This window comes from Accipiter gentilis, chromosome 7 (genome assembly GCF_929443795.1).
Source record: "Accipiter gentilis chromosome 7, bAccGen1.1, whole genome shotgun sequence".
NCBI classification, from domain to species: domain Eukaryota; kingdom Metazoa; phylum Chordata; class Aves; order Accipitriformes; family Accipitridae; genus Astur; species Astur gentilis.
The window spans coordinates 32,691,740-32,710,335 of record NC_064886.1 but is presented as its reverse complement, the minus strand read 5'-3'; the positions used below and the strand labels follow the sequence as shown (position 1 = coordinate 32,710,335).

General features: G+C 46.6%; 1 protein-coding gene across 1 annotated transcript in view; it reads left to right on the top strand.

Moving 5' to 3' along the window:
- Nucleotides 1-18,596, top strand: part of SLC7A10 (solute carrier family 7 member 10) — a 45,322-nt gene that overhangs the window by 23,628 nt on the left and 3,098 nt on the right. Inside the window, 7 exon segments of the mRNA XM_049806580.1 lie at nucleotides 4,065-4,269; nucleotides 11,075-11,226; nucleotides 12,050-12,175; nucleotides 13,176-13,329; nucleotides 15,027-15,150; nucleotides 15,246-15,349; nucleotides 16,465-16,561. Coding sequence (XP_049662537.1) covers nucleotides 4,065-4,269; nucleotides 11,075-11,226; nucleotides 12,050-12,175; nucleotides 13,176-13,329; nucleotides 15,027-15,150; nucleotides 15,246-15,349; nucleotides 16,465-16,561 — 962 coding nt within the window.

The window sequence follows — 18,596 nt, the reverse complement described above, 5'->3', positions numbered from 1 at the left end:
TGAGCTAAGGTGAAAGAGAGCACTGAGCAGGAGGAGGCTGCGTGAGAGGAGCCAGGGGATTCATTTATGGGTTATTCCGTCTTTGGGCGATTCCTGTTTGTTCAGTGCTGGGCTTGCCAGAAGGGAATATTGTCCATCCCAAAGAGGCAATTAAAACCTACAGATCTATTGTGGTGAAAAGTGGTGCATCCAAAGTTCAGCATGCTCCCCAAAACACCACCAGCTCCTCCCACAATTGCAGTATTTTCAGGTACATTGATCTATGAAAAACAGAGATACACACGGTTATCTATGCTGGTAGGTAGCGGAACATTTTTAACGGTCCTTTATAACTTAAGACCCTCTTCCATATGCATCACTGTTACAACTGCAGCACACAGCAGTACCAAAGACTGTCAAGACAGTTTTTAAACTCCTAAGGCAGCTATTTCTTTTTCAGCTTAAATTCAAGATTTGTTACAGTTCTTGAACAGGGCACAAGCAGTCTTCCAGCAAAGCTTGTTTGTTCTAAATATGTTGCAACGCTTCAGCCAGCAGGAGAAACTATGACCAAAAAGCCCCATAAATTTTATCAAGTATTATGTACGCTTTACCAATACATTAACTCCTCATATATCTTCTTGAACGATTTCACCACTCCACTCCAGCCGCGTAGCTTCCCAGTAGGGAAGACCCAGAACAAATCTATTAGTGCCGTGAATAATATTGTGCGACTCATCTGCATCAAAACCCGTTCCTTCAGCACAAGCTGCCGTGATTAATGCTGTAGCATTGCTTAGGGCTCCCTGTGCTAGTTCAGCTAAAGGATAGCAATATTTAATTTTACTGTTATTCTAGTATGATCTAGTTTTGATAAAATCTACATCCCTCATCTGATTATTTTTTTTTTTTTTTTTTAAATGCATAGAAAGTGCTTCTGGTCCTGGTGGCTGTCCATGCCAGCTGCACCAGGAGGTCGCAGGTGGGAGATGCCTCAGTCTTTCTGAGGGCCTCCCTCCCTCCATGTCTGACATCTCAACACTGCCAAGATTTTCCTGAGCTCTACCCTTGATCTCCTCCATCACCATTTAAGCCATTTGTTTCTGGCTTAACCTTATCTGTGCATCATGGACATTAAAAAACGCAGCCCATGCGCGCACACACACACACACACAAAATGTGTTCCTTACAAACAATGTCTGCAGATTTGCAAACTTATCTTCTCTTGTTCAGCTCCTCTCCAGAGTAAACCTCCGTCCCTCGCATCGTATTTTACAGTCTCTAGACTGGGAGCTGCTGAGCACAACCTGGCCACCGGCTCTGGAGGGGAAGGAGGGAAGAGCATGGGTGAGCAGGGCTGGCTGTTCCCTTTCCCTTGCAAATCTCCCTGCTCCCACCCATCTTACACCTCCCCATTTCTCCGTCCATGAGCTGCAGTGCCAAAGGGACATCCCTGCTCCAGGGCCCGTCTTTGCAGGGGCGAGAGGGAGGAGATTTGCACAGCTGTCCTCCCTGCCAAAAGGAGCATTTAAAATAGACTTTGAGTCAACCTGTAATCGGTTTCCTTGCACATGCAGCTCCTTCCCGAATACAAACCCGCCCCTGCCTGGCATTTTGCCACTTTTTAAGTAAGACCCCTTGAGATGGCCCCAGCCTTTGTGCAGCGCTGCACCCATCTGTGGAGGATGGTGTCCCATGTAGCGGGAGGGTCCCCTGTGTCACTGGTACAGAGGCACCTCATGGCTCGTGCTCCAAAAAGCGTCCTCTGTGGGAGAGCGCTGAAGAGCGGATTGAGCACTGGTCGCAGAGCCAGACCAGCCCGCCACAGAAGTCACTTGCTGAGCCCTTTAACGAAACACTAGCAAATCTTTTTTCTTTTTATGTGGCTTTCAGGGACGATATAAAATTTAATAACGTTGCTTTAAAGAAATTATCAAAATTTTGGTGCTATTCAGTGTATTTCCTAAAATGGCAGCTGTGGCTCTCAGCTTTCATCTGAAAAGAAAATTACTCTGGCCTGCCCACACCCATGGAAGGGCTCTTACGCAGGGCAACATGGCCAGCCGCAAAGCTTACAAATTAAAACAAAAAGTTGAAAAAAAGGTTTTTTCAATGTCATGCCTTTTAAAACCAATTTTGCAACTTGCTGGGGGCCTGCATCTGTATCTTTAATCTGTACCGATATTTCCTTACTGCTGGGCTCAGATAGCCTTACTCGAAGCCACCGCGCTGCAGGTTGAGCTGCCTGGGGGCACTTTGTAACATGGTTCAGGTGTAATATTAAAAAGCCAGCTTTTATACCGGACACAGCCCCCATACACAGCAGTGCCCTTTCACAAACTGGCATGCCAGCAAACAGAAAAGGCACAGCACACGTCCCACCACCCCATCCCAAGAATGTATCTTTATTGCATTACATATTGTTGTATTTAGTCATATTCTCTGGTTTGCCATTGCAATGCTATACTAACACTTTAATAGTCAGGGAATGGCTTCACCTGTGGCGAGACCCTCATACCACAAGCAGCCCATTGCTCCAAGAAGCCCAAAACCATCTGGGCAATCCTGCAGGGATTTGGCAGCGGCAGGGCTGTCCCCGCAACCTCCAACCCTCCCACTCTTGCTGGGAAGCAGCCACCAGCTTATCAGTTGCTGGATTTGTCTATTTTCCACCTTAATTTCATTTCAAACCACAGATCAGAGTATCTGCTTCAACACGCGTGCTGCAAACACACAGCTATGTACGAGCACAACCAGGGCAGACGGGCTGGATGAGCTGCACTTCCAGGAGCTGCTTTAAGAAATGTGAGGACAGAATTGAAGGCAAACGCGGCAAAATTTGGCATAACTGGATGTGTTTAGGGAGCTTGCTATACATTGTGAGCCGAAAAGCATTTATAAAGCAGAGGGGAGGAAGAGAGCTTAGATTTGATGACACACAGGTTCAAAGGCTGCAGGGAAGCTGGTTTAGGTGACAATACCTCATTAACGACCGGTATCCAATATTCTGTTTTCATGTCTACACTGGTAAGAAATGCTGTTCAACAACATAGGCCAAAACTCGGCTCTGTCAGTGAGGATTTTAATACTAACTCATAAAAGAAGAAAGCCCTCAGCAGAATCCTATGACAGCCAGGTCTTCACATCCTTTTGGGAAAAGAGTGCTATTTGGGTATTGCTCAGCAAGTCCCAAGCCTGACAAAAACCTCTCCTTCCAGACCCTGAGCAGCTACAAGGCACCTCTTGCAAAGCAGTTCCTGCTGGCCTGGGAGGACAACCATGCCCTGGCCCCATGCAAACAAAGAGCATCTATGATATCCAGCACTCCCTTTCTACACCCAGCACTCCCTCGGCTCACAGGCTAATCAAACAAAATTAGTAGCACAAAGTCCACATTGTCTGATATTTCAGTCACCCCACAATATCCCTTTAAAAAATCTGTAGGTGATGACTAAGCAGCACAGGTATTGCAAATATAAAACATCAATTAATTTCTAATATTTGAGACTTTGAGATGACTTGTCAAGCACAATCTTAAACCTGCCCTGCTGGCAAGAGCACCCCTTGCCCATACATTATAGATAATGCTACAGTGTGGGTTTTGTTGGTTTTTTTTTTTACTTCCCAGCCCCCCTGAAGATGGGCCTTGCCTTGTTTAGATTCCTCTCAGGAGATTAAAATCTTCATTATAAAGACACTTCTAACTCCTTCTGATAAAATACTTGGGCATGGTGGGTGACAGCAGACAGTTGTGCAAGCTGTCTGCGTTTGTGCCGCAAAACTGCTAGCTGCAAACGCGGATGCTCGCCCGAGTCTTAACGGGCTTCAGCAGAGCTGAGCACGTGCTTACCGTCCGTGATTGCTAATAAATGGCAATGCTTTCCCCAGGGTGTAGTCAGATAAAATACAATTGTGCAAAATCTGGAAGAGAAGGTTTGATGGGGGGTCTTATTTGGTTGGGTGGGGGCTGTGTGTTTGTTTTGGTTGGTGTGGGGTTTTTTTAATTAAAAAAAAAAAGAAAAAAAAAGAAAAAAGGGCATTTCTCACTTACTTTTACCTCACTGCAAACCTTTTGTCCTTTCCAGGTAATATCATTGGTTCTGGGATCTTTATTTCGCCAAAAGGAGTTTTGGAGCACACCGGCTCAGTGGGACTCGCTCTCATTATTTGGGTGCTTGGCGGCGGGGTGGCTGCCCTTGGCTCGCTATGTTACGCTGAACTGGGAGTCACTATCCCCAAATCGGGAGGGGATTATTCCTACGTCACAGAGGTTTTTGGTGGGTTAGCTGGGTAAGTACCCTATCTCTATAAAGTAATTTGAAAACACATTTGTATTAAGTATTTTGTGTGGAAAATACATCTGACTTGGAAGAGACAGGGAACATTTGTCAATAAAACGCTTTTGCAAAATGATTCTTTCTGTTCTCATTAGAAATACCAAATCGCCCCTACACAGAGCTCCTGGTGCTGCCTTCCGAGAGAAGGCGATGGATGCTTTCACTTCCCTCTCCGACTAAATAAAGTCCATGACAGGAAAGAACGATGCAGTAAATGATGCTGTGGCCAAGTGACATTCCTGTGTGCCGGTCATGAATGATCAGTACCTTGTACTGAGGAGCTTCACGCATCAGGGAAGCCAGGCTGGAGCTACTTACCATAAATCAAAGCTGCTTGCAGCGCTACTTCACTTACTGCAACTGTACAAAACAAGTGTTGTAAATACAAAGAGGGGGGAAACGGTAACTCAGGGAATGATTTCTCTTTGAAAATACCTCTAACAGAGTAGCATGGCTAAGGGAGGGAGGGACGAGCGAGAAGAGGTCATAATTTATATTTGACTGTATATTTTTTTATGCATTCAAAAGAAAAAATAGTCAACCCGTACTCACAACTCACTGGAGAAGCATTGAAACTTTCTGGCCAGCTCACTCACTTGCAAGTAAAGAGGCCATGCCACGTGTTGTTGTTTTATTTGTGAAAAATAAGCACCATAACTGCAAACTAGCAAAAGAAGGAGGAAAAAAGAAAAGAATATTCCTTCTCATTGGAGGTGGAAAACAAGTTCGTATCTGGCTGCTGAGCTAGACTAAATCTGCGCAGGCATAGCACGGGCAGACAATCACCCCATCCCATGGGGTGTCCTCTTGCTCATGCCTGCCTTGGCTCAGTGCCACCCGGGCACAGCCAGCATCTGAAAAAACACTAGGTGACAAGGTGGTTTTCTTATGCTTGTCAGGCTTAAGCCGTCGCCTTACACTAGTTCTTGTGAAAGTCCGTGTTTCTTCAGTCAGAGGAAACGCTCCTCTGAACGCTGTCCTGCTTTGCATAGAAAATTACACTGGCGTCGCAGCATGGATTGAGGCAACAACAACATTGGCTTGGTTAACCAAAATCTCAACTGGTCTTCACTGAGGTTTGTTCTCTCGCTGGGGGCAGGAGCTGCACAGCAAAGCCCCCACTCCCCCGGGATGCTGCAGCAGGCAGTCAGCAGCTTCCCCCATCCCCTGCTCCCAGGAACAGAGTCTGCAAGCAAGGACCATGAAAGTGAAAGAGCATAAAATTGAACAAGCTCTCACAAGTGCTATCCCATTAATATTGCTGTGAAGGAGGCCAGAAACCATCAGAGTTTCATAAAACCAAAAGAATTACGCTTTCTAGGGGAGAAAAAGAAAGTCATTAGAAATCAAGTACAACTAAACCTGGCTTTAGTTGTTCTTCAGCTCATTCTGTGCTGTGTTCAGAGAATTTGCATGTTAAGAGAAAGCACCAGGCTCTGCAATTGCTGTAACAAACCACATACCTGTTAATTGATCACTACCCAGCGTTTACCTGGGGACAGAGCAACACTCTCACCTCCCAAAGCAGGGAGCTCTCTGCCATGGCAGCAGCTCGCTTGGCTTCCAGGCTTGCGATGCACAAGAATTATCAAAAAAAGCACAACCTTGTCACCTGAAGGGAAGCAGTACCCCTGTTCTTGCTTTGCAAAGAGACTTTACCTTTTCTCCCAAGAAAATAAACTGTGTCGTAAGTATGACAAAGGGTTGCCTTAGGCAAGAAGCCTCCAGGTAGGTTTTGGTGTAAAAAGGGGGGGACTCAGTCATATATTCCAGTAAAGCTGGGCTAGGATTGCGCCCTTGCTGCACTTTGCTGAGCCACCACCTAAAGCCTGCAGCTTTGGAGAACTCTCTCAAGCACCTTCAGTGTTCCACTTCAGAAGCGCCCGTTCCCCTGCTGGCACTCACACGTGGGGCTCCAAGCTGAACAGGGCCCTTTGGGAGCCTGCACTGTGCCTCCCCCAAGGAAGAAAACACAGCTTCTCCAAAAGTTCAATTTCCTCTTCCAATTTTATCCTTCTACAGCAGAGAGCATCAAATTCAGAACAAAAGGCTTTAGTGCATCTGGCAAAGGATTCTCCCAATGGCAAATCTGCATGGTTTGGTCTATTCACACAAAAAAAGTTAAGCATAGGAGCACGTGCTGTACCCACCCAGACCACGACATTTCCTCTATAACTTCTGTTGTGTTGTCCCTGCCCCCCAAAATCCTCCCCGTTTATTTTTTTTTTGCACAGGAATAAGGAACAAAGAAGTACTATTTGATCGTAACAGCCACTGGAGTACTACATGCCCCAGCTTCTGTGCCTGGCAGTATTGATAGTTGGTTGTGTAAATAAAAAAAAATAATAAAAAAAAAATCATAACACTGCTAGGTGTGATATAAGAAGGTGAACGGAATAAAAGAGAGATTGGCAGGACAGGGCCATCTCCTGAGCTGGCAGAAGCTCTGGCTGCAAAGCAGCAGCCCTGCTCAGAGTCTGAGTACAGCTAAAGGACAGTGCACGAAATGCTGCTGAAGGCACTGGCGATGGCAAAACTGAGCTGGAGATTACCCTGCAGAAGGGACACTCTCCAGCAGCTCTGGCCAGGGCAGAAGGAAGAGGCAAGGGAGGGCTCCCGTTGCACTGGGCTCTGGTCTGGTACCACAGAGCAGAGTTCCCGCTTTCATCTTCATTGAGAAATCATCTTGGTTTTAAATAGCAATTGTCTATGAGCACACTAACTGCAGGGAATGCGTCACATCCCACGCTGCTGGAGTCGTCTGAGCACAGCTCATCTTACATGCATATGGGCTTGCATGTCTGTACAGGTCATAAAAAGAACATGACCCAAAATAGTAAACAATAGACATAAGATGTATTCTTGCAGAAGACAATGAATAAATTCAACTTCATGAAAAAACACTAGTGCATTTCTGATAAATACAACTTCTTCTGAATGTTCAGCAATAACATGACAACTAACATAGCTGCTTCACCAGCAATGACTGATGACTGGACGTATGACCTTACTAAAAATCAATAGTATTGAAATCAGCAGAGATGTCCAAGCCAGAACCTTGCTAAATGGCACTCCAAACTGCAAGTAAAACATGCTTCAAATATACTTCTGTATTTCCTTTTTGTTGTTGTTACAAAAATCTAAAGTTTCCAAAAGCAGTAATTCTTTCAGCAATGTAGGATAGTATTAATAATATTCAAACTAGCTCCAACTTTCTTAAACCAGTTCAGCTTTTGCCATGATAAGGTGAGCTGTACTACAGCATCTATTTCAAGCTGTTTTCTTTTGTTAATGACGCACAAGTAGGGTACACTCTAATTTTCTATTTTCACAGGCTGCTTTGACTCCATGATCTTTTATATCAAACCTGAGATCCTCTTGGGAATACAGGCATATCTCAAATACATGTTTGAGAACAAATTTCACCAAGTCCACTAGACTATTAGAGACCCAGACCAAACAACACTATTCATTTCTTTCCACAGGTGAGGAAATATCTGCAAAAAATTCAGTTTTCGTTCAGGGATGACTGGCACTTCCGCATGAATGCCACACCTTCCCAAAAACAGTATGTCCCACCACAGATTGTCACTTATTCCAGTGTGTTTCTAAAATGGGGGGGGGGGGGGGAATCTAATTAGAGACATAATCTAATGCACAGGCACACTGATGGGAGGATAGCCATTATCTTCAATGGAGTTTGGATCAGGGTCAACAACAAAAAACACAGCAGAGGCCATCCAGCTAGCAGCTATTGACACTCGTTACACACAACCACGGTTTGCTCAGAATACAGGCACAGAGGTTATTTTACCATCCCTTTCACCATCAGCACATGCAGGAGCTCAGATTTCCCACGCAAACTCCAATGCTCAGGAAAGGAAAAAAAAAAAAAAAGAAAAAAAAAAAAATCACAAGAGCAGCTACATCTTCCTTCTTCTCTACACTCGGCTGTCTTGAGCCTGTTTCTAAAGGTCAGATCACTTCCTAGTCAGCAACGAGAGAAGATTTAACTTCTCAGGTTCTTGTAGTGCTGTAAATTACTGAGTAACTGTGAAAGCCTATCAGACTGGGCTCAGCTCCTGACACCCTCAGTGCCCCAGCTCAGCCCTCTGGGCAGTAATTCCCCCACTTTCCATTTGAAGAGCCAGGCAAAGTAAGTCCAGGTGTGCCACGATGACATCCTCCTGCTTCAAGTTGGACTTGGGGCTCCCAGCGCCGGTTACGCTCCCTCTGCACGGCTGCCCAGGGCAGAAAGCACAGCCCCAGCCCTTCGGTTTGCACCTCAATTTGTCAAATTGCGCGCACTGCGATAGCAAGGACATCTGAAACTCAGTTATGCCTGCAGGAAATTTCAGCCCTGTGTCACTTAAATTAATTACAGCTGATCTGGAACAGTTGCTCTTTGCTAAGGAAATTGTACTCTTAGCTCTTCCTACACAACAGATGATAAGAGGCGGTGCTTTAAAAGCAAAGACTTCCTAGAAGACTCAGAGTGTTGGGTAATCATATTGGGATTAATTCCTGCCTGCCAGCCACAGCAATCGCCACCTCCCCACGAGCAATTTAACTCAAGAACAGCCACCCACGGCCGGCTGGGCCTCCGGCTCCTGATCCTGGCCCCGGCAGCTGCCGGCAGCACTGCGAGAGCAAGGCAAGCGCTCAGCGGTCCAGTCCCGGCCCCAACAGCTGGATGTTCAGGGACGTGAACGTGATCCGACTGACCAGCGCTTTGGTTAAAACTTACCTGGAAAAACAAGATAAAAGTGGGCCTGTATCTTAGGCAAGCTTCCTTCTTATTTTAATGCAGTCTCTCGTTTGAGCTTCCCATTTGACAGTGCAACTTTGTCACCCTCTGCTAAAATTCTGCATTTACTGTAATTGGTGTTATCAGTCTTGCATGTATTTCAGTTCAGCGGGAAGCAAACTGACTGTCAGAAATCTATTGAATTATTCACATTACCATTAAACCGTATTCCACCCAATACCAACTGTAACACACTCCATATTACAACATAGAAGCAAGGGCCAATTTTGCCTGAAATACTGTTTTCAGAGTCATTCTCCCCACTGAACGTTTTTAGCCAAACACAGCTCTTGGCCTATGTAAATTGTATGGGCTAAGATAAACGCGATAGGGAAGAGCTGGTGGCCTCTGCCCACTAAACCCCATGGCCCCACTGGTGGGGCTCTGCCAGCTGGCAGCAGCCCTGCCGGGCACACACAGCTGGGGCTCCTGCAGGGGTGTTGAGGGCTGAACTTGACCTCGCTCAGCACTGCCAGCATCCCAACCCTATCAGCAAATTATTATTGCGGTCTTTAAGCCATATTTAGTCTTCAGTGGGGACCAGCTGCGTTAACTCACCCAGCAAGCATGGTCGGCAGAGCTACCCCAAACTGAGTACACCAACCACAGCACCAAATAGCACAAAGCAATTATTGGAGGAAACTGCTCTGGAACCATGAAGAAAAACATTAGAAATTGGGCGGGGGGGGGGGAGAGTCACACAACAAAATAAAGAGAAAGGAAAAAATCCCCGAGTTTTAAAAACAATAGTGCCATTTGGGAAGGTAGCCAGCTCTTGCATCATGCCAGTTTATCAAATTAATTCTCTGGTAGTTCACAAGAAAAAGGAAGCATCAGATTGCCCCATACTTCTCAGAAACAACAAGGCAAAGTAAAAGATGGAACTGAGAGACACTCACCACCTTGGCCCAAGGAGCACCCAGCAAGCAGCACTCCCTCCCTCCAGGTTAACAGCACCCAGAGGGGCTCCCCCAGCTGTCCCAGATTTAAGGGGCTGACAGCAGGCAGCATGCTGGGAGGGAGCAGCCTTTAAAAGAGCAACCCACGTAACCTAGAAATTACACTGTCTTATTTGGAAATAGAATTTCTGATCCTCATTTGTGCTGGGCATCCCTGCACACTGCATTTGTGCATGCATATCAATGAATTAAAGTGTATGTACCTGTGTGTTTATGTACGTACATGGCAAGATCGATTTCACTTTCTTGCAATGACTACTTCTCACTACAGAAATAGTAATACTTCAAATATTTTAAAGCACTAACCATATCCACTGCTGCTTTTATAAGATAAGTATTTTTTTTTCTTTTTCCCAGAGTGAAAAATCAAAATAACTCACACTTAATATTTGCAAGGGGACCTCATTCAGTGCAACCGCCTTCAGCCACAGCTGGAGGCAGACAACCAGCCCGGCTGGACCCCAGCTGAGCGACTGCAGAATACTGCAGCACTACGCTGCCCTGGCCCACGTCGCAGAACCAACCTGAATGGTGACAAGAAACCCCCCAATGACTGTGGGGAGCTGGTAGCAGCCCCAAGAGTGCAGCAGGCCCGCAGCTGGCGGGCCTGCCCAAACCCTTTAGAGATGCCTTCAACGTAGGGACTGCCATCTGCTGCAGTAACACGTCAGCCCAGGAGCAACAGAGATGCTTTTGCTTTGACATACAGAGCTAAATCAAAGTGTGCCCGCTGGGCATAATCCTTACTCATCCATACATGCCTAAACTGTGCTTTGCTTAAAAATGCTTAATTTGAAATCCGGATTGTGCTGGCAAGATGAGAAAAGGGATGAGGAGAGGCACAAGTAGGTGACCGTTAGGTGCGACCGGGATGAAAGTGCTCGGTCCTGATGCCTTGGGAGCCATCCCAAAGCACTGCACAGCTGAGCGTGCGTTACCTCCTCCAGCACACCCCCAGCGCTGCTTTCTTGTGCTTTTTCTTGTCTTTTCAGGTTTCTGCTGCTATGGAGCGCAGTGCTTATCATGTACCCGACCAGTCTGGCTGTCATTGCACTGACCTTCTCAAACTATGTCCTGCAGCCCGTCTTCCCTAACTGTATCCCCCCCTATAATGCCTCCAGGATCCTCTCCATGGTGTGTTTACGTGAGTATTTGCTTCTCGCGCACACACAAAGCTTGCCTCGGTTTTACATGGGACCACTCGAGGGGCCGCTCTGGCCAGGCTAGGGTCACGGCCACAACCCAAAAGGCAAGCGGAGAGGTCCCCGGACAGGCACCGTGACCGGTGCGGGATATTCAGTCCCTTCCCACTTGCCCGCAGCAAGCACAGTGGGCTGGAGCGGGACACAACGGTGCTCAAATCCCTGCGGGTCTCAGGGAAAGTGGTGGCAGGTGAGCTTGTGGGATGGGGCAGTGCTGCGCTCCCCGCAGAGCCATGGGCGCCCAGCTCGGGTGACCCACCAGCATGGGTCACCCACCAGCACGGGTTACCCACTGGCACGGGTTACCCGCCAGCACGGGTTACTCACCACCAGTTGAGCCCTTCCTAGTCTTCTTTGACATTCACAACTGCGATGGTGTAGGAAGCGCAGCGCACCACCAGCTCTGCGTTAATTACTTATGGAGCCAGCAAAAGCAAACCAGAGCTGCGGGGACTGAAGACGTTCACCATTTCCATGAGGAGGCGGCGATCCCTGCACGTTGAGCACTACCCAGGCACAGTTACTAGAGCTGGGGGGAGCCCCGACCGGCAGCGCCCGAAGCCGGGAAGGCTGCTGGCTGCCAGGGATGCCCCTGCGGCTGGGAGTCTCCTAGGGAAAGGCAACGCTCCTCCTCACCCTTGCTCCCAGCCACACTAGAGCTCCCCACAGGAATGTGTGCGTCAGTCTATGTTTTTCAATGCTTTGACTGTGTGTTCTTAAATAAACATAATTTCATTTCACTGAATTCAGTCTTTTGCTCTCCAGTCCTCCTGACCTGGGTGAACAGCTCCAGCGTTCGATGGGCAACGCGCATTCAGGATATATTTACAGCAGGAAAACTCTTAGCCCTGGCCCTTATCATTATTGTGGGCTTCATACAGATCTTTAAAGGTACTCTGTGAGACAGCTCTAACACGGGTATGGTACTGTTGATAGACTTGACTTTTCCCACTTACTGCACTGTTTCCTCCTTACAAACTGACTACGAAGGAGTGCTGGGTTTAGCAGAGCTGCAGGGCTGTATACTTACACAGCTGTGGAAAGGATGGCACAACAGAGAAATCAGCTGTATCTCCTTAAACAAGTCCCTTTCCGGCCTGCCTAGTCGGTTTTGAAAGAATAAAGGAGGGCAGCTGAGGTTGTTTTGGAGTAGCTACTGAAATTTTTTAATCTGCTGTATGTTCCTTAAATTTGGAGTGCTCTGGGTATAAAATGAATAAGCGATACCTTGCAGGAAGACACCTGCTTCATTTTGGGCACTAGTCCAATTTCCTACAAAAAGTCACTTATAAGATTAAAAATAGGCAAAAAAACCTCTCGCTGATTCACCGACTTAATGGAAAGCAGAAAACACAAAAGGCTCACAATGTTTTTATCGTGTATATGATGAGTCATATAAAGGAAGACGAAATATGACATTTACAGAGAGCAGAAAACTTGTTTTCTCCGTGGTAATAGTCCCACAATCCTGATAAATCTTCTAGCCCCACAGACATTTTATTTTTTGGTATTTCTACTAAACACCACCAAACTCTTGTGAAAGAAACCCACATTAAGAACAGGTAGGCATTTACCCTGCCAAGGAGCCATCCTCAGACAGTGCAGGTTGGCAAAGGGTCCCATGAGTCACGGCGGTGCCAGCGGTGCCGCGGCACAGATGGCAGTGAGGGATGCCCGCGCATACAGCCCGAGCTGCCTCCCCAGGACGCCGTCCCGCAGAAAGCACTGCAAGTGCAATGCCAGCCCACGGTGGTGTGAAGAGCATGAAGTCCCAAATCCAATAAGGAATAAAGAACAAAAAAAGAAAGGATAAAAAGCAAAAGTTTACCTGTTTTACAGTGTTTCTGGTAGGTAGGGGTGGCTTAAACTCTTGCTTGCGCTCTCTGTGCAGGAAACTACGAAGAGCTGACACCAAGCAACGCATTCAATTTTTGGATGACTCCATCCGTGGGGCATTTAGCGTTAGCTTTTCTTCAAGGGTCGTTTGCATTCAGTGGCTGGAACTTCTTGAACTATGTAACAGAAGAACTGGTTGATCCCCGCAGGCAAGTATCCATTTCCATGCCATCCACATTTTCTCGAAGTGCTGAAACGTTGGAGCCATCTGGTAATATTATTCATTTAATAAGCTGCGGCAATGTCCTTCCATGTCTATGGGACCGGTCTGTCTAAAGGAGAGAGATACTTTTTGTTTAGAACAGATAGCAGGCATGTGAAAGAAACACTGAAATTAAAAATGTATCGCACGAGGCATTAACTGAATCAAACCAGCCTACGGACAAAGCAGTATCTTTATGGCACTCTCCAATCATACAGCGCTTCTATAGCAGAAAATTAACCATTGATGAGATGCCACCCAAGTACCTGTAGGCAGAATCACTTCTGTTAGAAAAACGTTGAATTATGCTGGAAGTCGCTTTGCTTTTTCACCCAAAGGCGTTCTTCCACAGACACCTGAAAGAGAAGATTAGACAGTCATTGCGTGGTGAAGGCAGCACTCCCGGCCCAAGCTCAGCTGCGGGCACCTGCCTGCCGGGGCGACCGACGTCGGGTTGCTGCTGGTCCTGGGTACGGGAGGGGGCTTGGAAATGATTTATCATGATCAGGCTAGGAAAGCTGGAGGGAAAGTGAATTTCAGTTTAGTAAAGCAAAGCTCAAATGTTTCAACATTTCCGAGCTGATGAAGTGGAATGACAAATGCCACGAGCAGCTCTCGGAGCGTTCGTTATTTCTGGGGATCCAACACACGCAGCAATGAAACAAGGAGAAATTTAAACTATTACACAGCCTGGATGGAAATTAATTAAAGCTGCAGCCTTACGAGCAGCTCTGCACATGCCTTCACACTAGTGAGTGGCAAAGTGCACGTCCAGGGAACTTAGCAGGAATAAAGAAAGTGTGGTAATACATTCCCCCAACAAAACACCAACATTTTAATGGACCGCCACAATTTCAAGGCTGAATAATGAAAAGTTATGACTTAAATAAAGCAAATATGGCCTTAGCTGAGAAATACAGAGAAAAAGGAGTGAATGGCCTTTTTTTATTATTTTTGCAGCCTCTGAGGGGAAACCAAAATATGAAAAAAAATTGGATAACCAAAACCACTTCCCATTTTTACTAAATCTGTTCAAAATCACACAGGTTAAATACATTTTTTAAAAACTTTTTTTCCAAATCTGACACGCAGAGAAAAATGCATTATTGCGTTAGATACCAAATAGTTCAGGTGTCCACCTCTAAGGAGGTCTCTGGATTGGAGTTCAAGTCTATCTGTACTACTGTAAATTTCCATGGTGTCGTACGACCAGACCAGGTTTATGGCATGGGATGGGCCAAGGCAGCCACCTGAACAACAGGATCCCATTCCTTTTCAGAGCAGGTGAAGGTAAAGCAAAACAAGTCGTTTTACTCCATCACTGGTGCCTGTACATAGGGCTTTTGAGAAACGGCTATTTTCATTTTTTGGCAACACACTGCCTCAATCCCAATCAACAGCCCAAAGGGAGCGCGTGGTATTTTTGTCCCAGGGAGCTCCCCTGCAGACGTGGCATCTCGCAGCACTTTTAGCCTTCTCTCCAACCTGCAGCGGGTCAAAGAGCCGATGGAAGCGCTGCCCCCTCCAGAGAAACGGCCGATGAACCCACCCAGCTGGGTCACCTCCCCCGGGCCGTTCACAGTTGTCGTGGTCTCGCTGTGCATGACTGTAATTTCTTATCTACCCTCCTAATTCTTTTATTAGGAACCTACCTCGTGCCATATTCATATCCATCCCATTGGTGACATTTGTGTATACGTTCACCAACATTGCATATTTCACTGCCATGTCACCCCAAGAGCTCTTGTCCTCCAACGCTGTGGCGGTAGTAAGTAAACCATTCCCTGGATGTCTAAAATACACTTTGATTTCGGTTCTGTGCTTTGCAGTGTATTTCAGTTTCTCTGCCTTCTGTTGCTTTAGACATTTGGTGAAAAGTTACTGGGCTATTTTTCCTGGGTTATGCCAGTCTCAGTGGCCCTATCTACATTTGGAGGAATAAATGGATACCTTTTTACCTCATCAAGGTTAGATGGAGTACAATTTTATGAACATTATCTAATTTGGGGAGGGGCTGTTTTAATTTCATTTGCTAAAGAAATGCTAGCTAGACGTTTTGGATGTTGTAGAGCATGAGGTGGTTGTTGGGCACGTTGGATACATTTGGTTATGAATTGCTCTGTTTCGAATCAGCAAATGTAATACTGAATTGCGGAATCTCTTGCAAAATAATCCTTATGAGCTACTGAAAGTCTCTGCAGATGTGGAATAACTCACAGTAAGAGCCAAACATGGCTTTAGCATGGAACCAAAGTCATTTTAAATCAATAAGGTTCCAGTAGCTACGAGCTAAACTGTGCTTTGCTCAAAGAGGAGTTTTAGGGCCTGGTGCTGTTCCCAGTTACAGACATTTTCATTCCCGTGCTGGAAAAACTCCTTTCAGGCAAGATGCTTTGCACACACACTGCTGATACTGGGGCCAGAATCTGTAAAGTCTATTATATTGTAGTCTATAAAGTCTATTTATATTAATTGACCTCTCTGAACTTAATTAAAAAGTTATAAATTTTTTTTGAGGAAATGACTCAAGTCTTAAGTACCTAGGGAAAGTTATTTATCTCAGCACTTTCATGAGTATAATGAGATGCAACAAATCTCAGTGCATATGTAACAGGTTATGCACTCAAAAGTGAAATCTTAAGGCACATTAAACCTTATCCAAAACCCTTTTGACACTGGAAGTGCTATCTATGAGGCGTTTTATGCCTTGGCTATGTATTGCTAATCACCACACAACCTTCACAGTACTCATCCCACTCTGGGTGAGAAGGCAACCCTGGCCAGCAGACAGGGACTGGGCAGATTTCGATCCTCTTCCTCAGACGTAATTCGGCATCTCAGAGCAGGTCATTTCACAGATGACATTAGCCGTTAAAGGCCTCATATGCTGAAGGGTCTAATTTAAATAACTTACGCCTGGTTACGCAGGCAGTCTCTAGTTGTCTCCCAGTGGCAGGCCCAGCACCCACAGGTCGCAACTCCCTTCCACGGCAGGTGGTTGAGATTAGAGATGTTATATGGCTAAATATTGAAGAGGCTGTCGTACACCCAGTGGATTCAGCATCACTATTCTTATTTCCAGGTTATGTTTCTCTGGTGCCCGAGAAGGCCATTTGCCGAGTTTGCTTGCCATGATCCATGTCAAGCACTGCACGCCCATCCCTGCCCTGCTCGTCTGTGTAAGTTTTACCGTCCCTGCCCTGTCACCCTGTAGCTTGCTTTTAGAAATACTGAATTACAGAGAGGAGAGCTGGAAAAATCCTTGAGAGGCCATTTTACCCCAGAGGAGGAGAAGCGAGTTGGCCTGGAGTGCTGCTAGTGGGTGCTGGCTGAGCAGCTCCAACAGCCCCAGAGAGGAGCAGCCTTCAGCCTCGGAAATAGTCTCTCTTGCTCCCAACCACCCTTGACGCCTGGAGGGTTTCCCTCGTACCTACCTTGAGCTGCAGTTTAAACCCATTACCACTTGTCCTACCCACAGCAGAGACAGAGATTGGCTTTTGAAACAGAGATACTTCATTTAAGAAAAGACAAGCTCCAATTTTGCCTTCTTTGCACAAACATTTGGAAATCCCCATGGTCACTACTTGGGCAGTGCCACTTACATGCCACTTGGGCAGGGCTGGTTTAGATCCTGCCATCAATGCCAGAGACATGGCAGGTCCCATGGAGAGGACAAAGTGCTCCTAAAGTTACTCTCAAAGAGCAAGACCTCTTGTGAGGGGTGATCGGGCAGTGCTCTGAGGACCTGAGATATTTCTTTTCTGTGGGCCAAAAAATGAAGTAGGGACGATGATTACAGCGGCCCTGAGTAACACATCTGCTGAATGGTACGTCAGGCAGACAAGAGGTCACCTGCAAAGCTCAGAAACCAACGGGCCAAGAGTTGGGAGGGTTTGGGGCTGGTCAGGTTGCTGGTGCGCTCCTGCGGGAAGAAGATTTCTCTTACTTTTTATACAGCGTAAACTTCCATGATACTAATGACTTACAGAAATTATTATTTGAAACAAAGAGCTTCACACACTTTTACCAACGGTGAAGCTAGAATATGTGATGGGGTTTACTGCAGCATAGAAGATGTTAAAGAGGAAAATGACTCCCGGTGCTGCTGTCCCCGGCGGCAAGGCCCGAGCAAGGGAATTCCCCAAAGGGCATTTGCTTGAAATCTTGGCTGCATCAACTGCTGCCGACTGCAGATTTGCCACCGATATCAAAACGATGAGGGTTTGACCCCAGATGCACTAGGCAGGTGCACATTTATGTGTCTCCCAGCTCTAACAGCAATTCCGGCACAATACACCCGGGCCAAATTTCACCAAATAAGCCTCCTGCACATTCCGCTTTTATGACAAAACACGTGTCTAGCTGAGGCCTTACGGTATTCCTGGGGCTTAGTGGCCCATCACAAACATCTCGTGTGTTGCCCCTGCAGGGTTTTGGGATAAACTGCCCACAGTTTGCCCAGCTCCGGACAGCCAGAGAGCACTGGCCCCATCATGGGCTCCCACCAGGCAGCTGCTCCCTGCTGGTGCCGATGAAGCAGAACTCCTTTGTCCTTAAAAATACATCGGCATAAATAACACGCCGAGTTTCAGAGGCTGTTTTGCCATGAAACAGCCCCAACACGAAAGCGCTGCCTGAGCCGAGCTGGCCGATCCATCGAGCGTACACCAGCCCCCCCCGCTCTGCTCAAACCATTCCCCTTGAATTCCAGTGCAAATCACAGAACGAACACTGCATATCAATTCATCATTTGAAGGCGTTTTAATGCAGCTCAGGGTATATCAAATGCTGCTGGGAAATATTAATTTCTTAACAAATAGAAATACAAAAATAATATAGCGTAGGCAGCTACAATAGCAAACTGGGTCAGACTTTAGGCAAACCTAATTAATACATCAGGTTCCTTTTTCTCTTCCAATGAATCACACCTCGCTCTTTGCACAGAGAAAGGTTTCTTTGTACGTGGAGAAAGGCCTTTTTAACATCACCAGCGAGACCTGTATTTTTACTAATCCTTTCAAAAAATCAAGGGGCCAAGCTAAATGTAAAATAAACAGACTGAGGGGTTTTTTGCAAGACCGTGGGGAGCGGCCGGCTCTCCCGCCTGCCGTGCGACTGCAGCCAGGCGATCGGGGGGAGCAGCACACCCCTCTGCAGCCTCGTACCACCTGGGGATCGTGCCCATGCCGTGAGCAGATCTGACACATCAGCGTC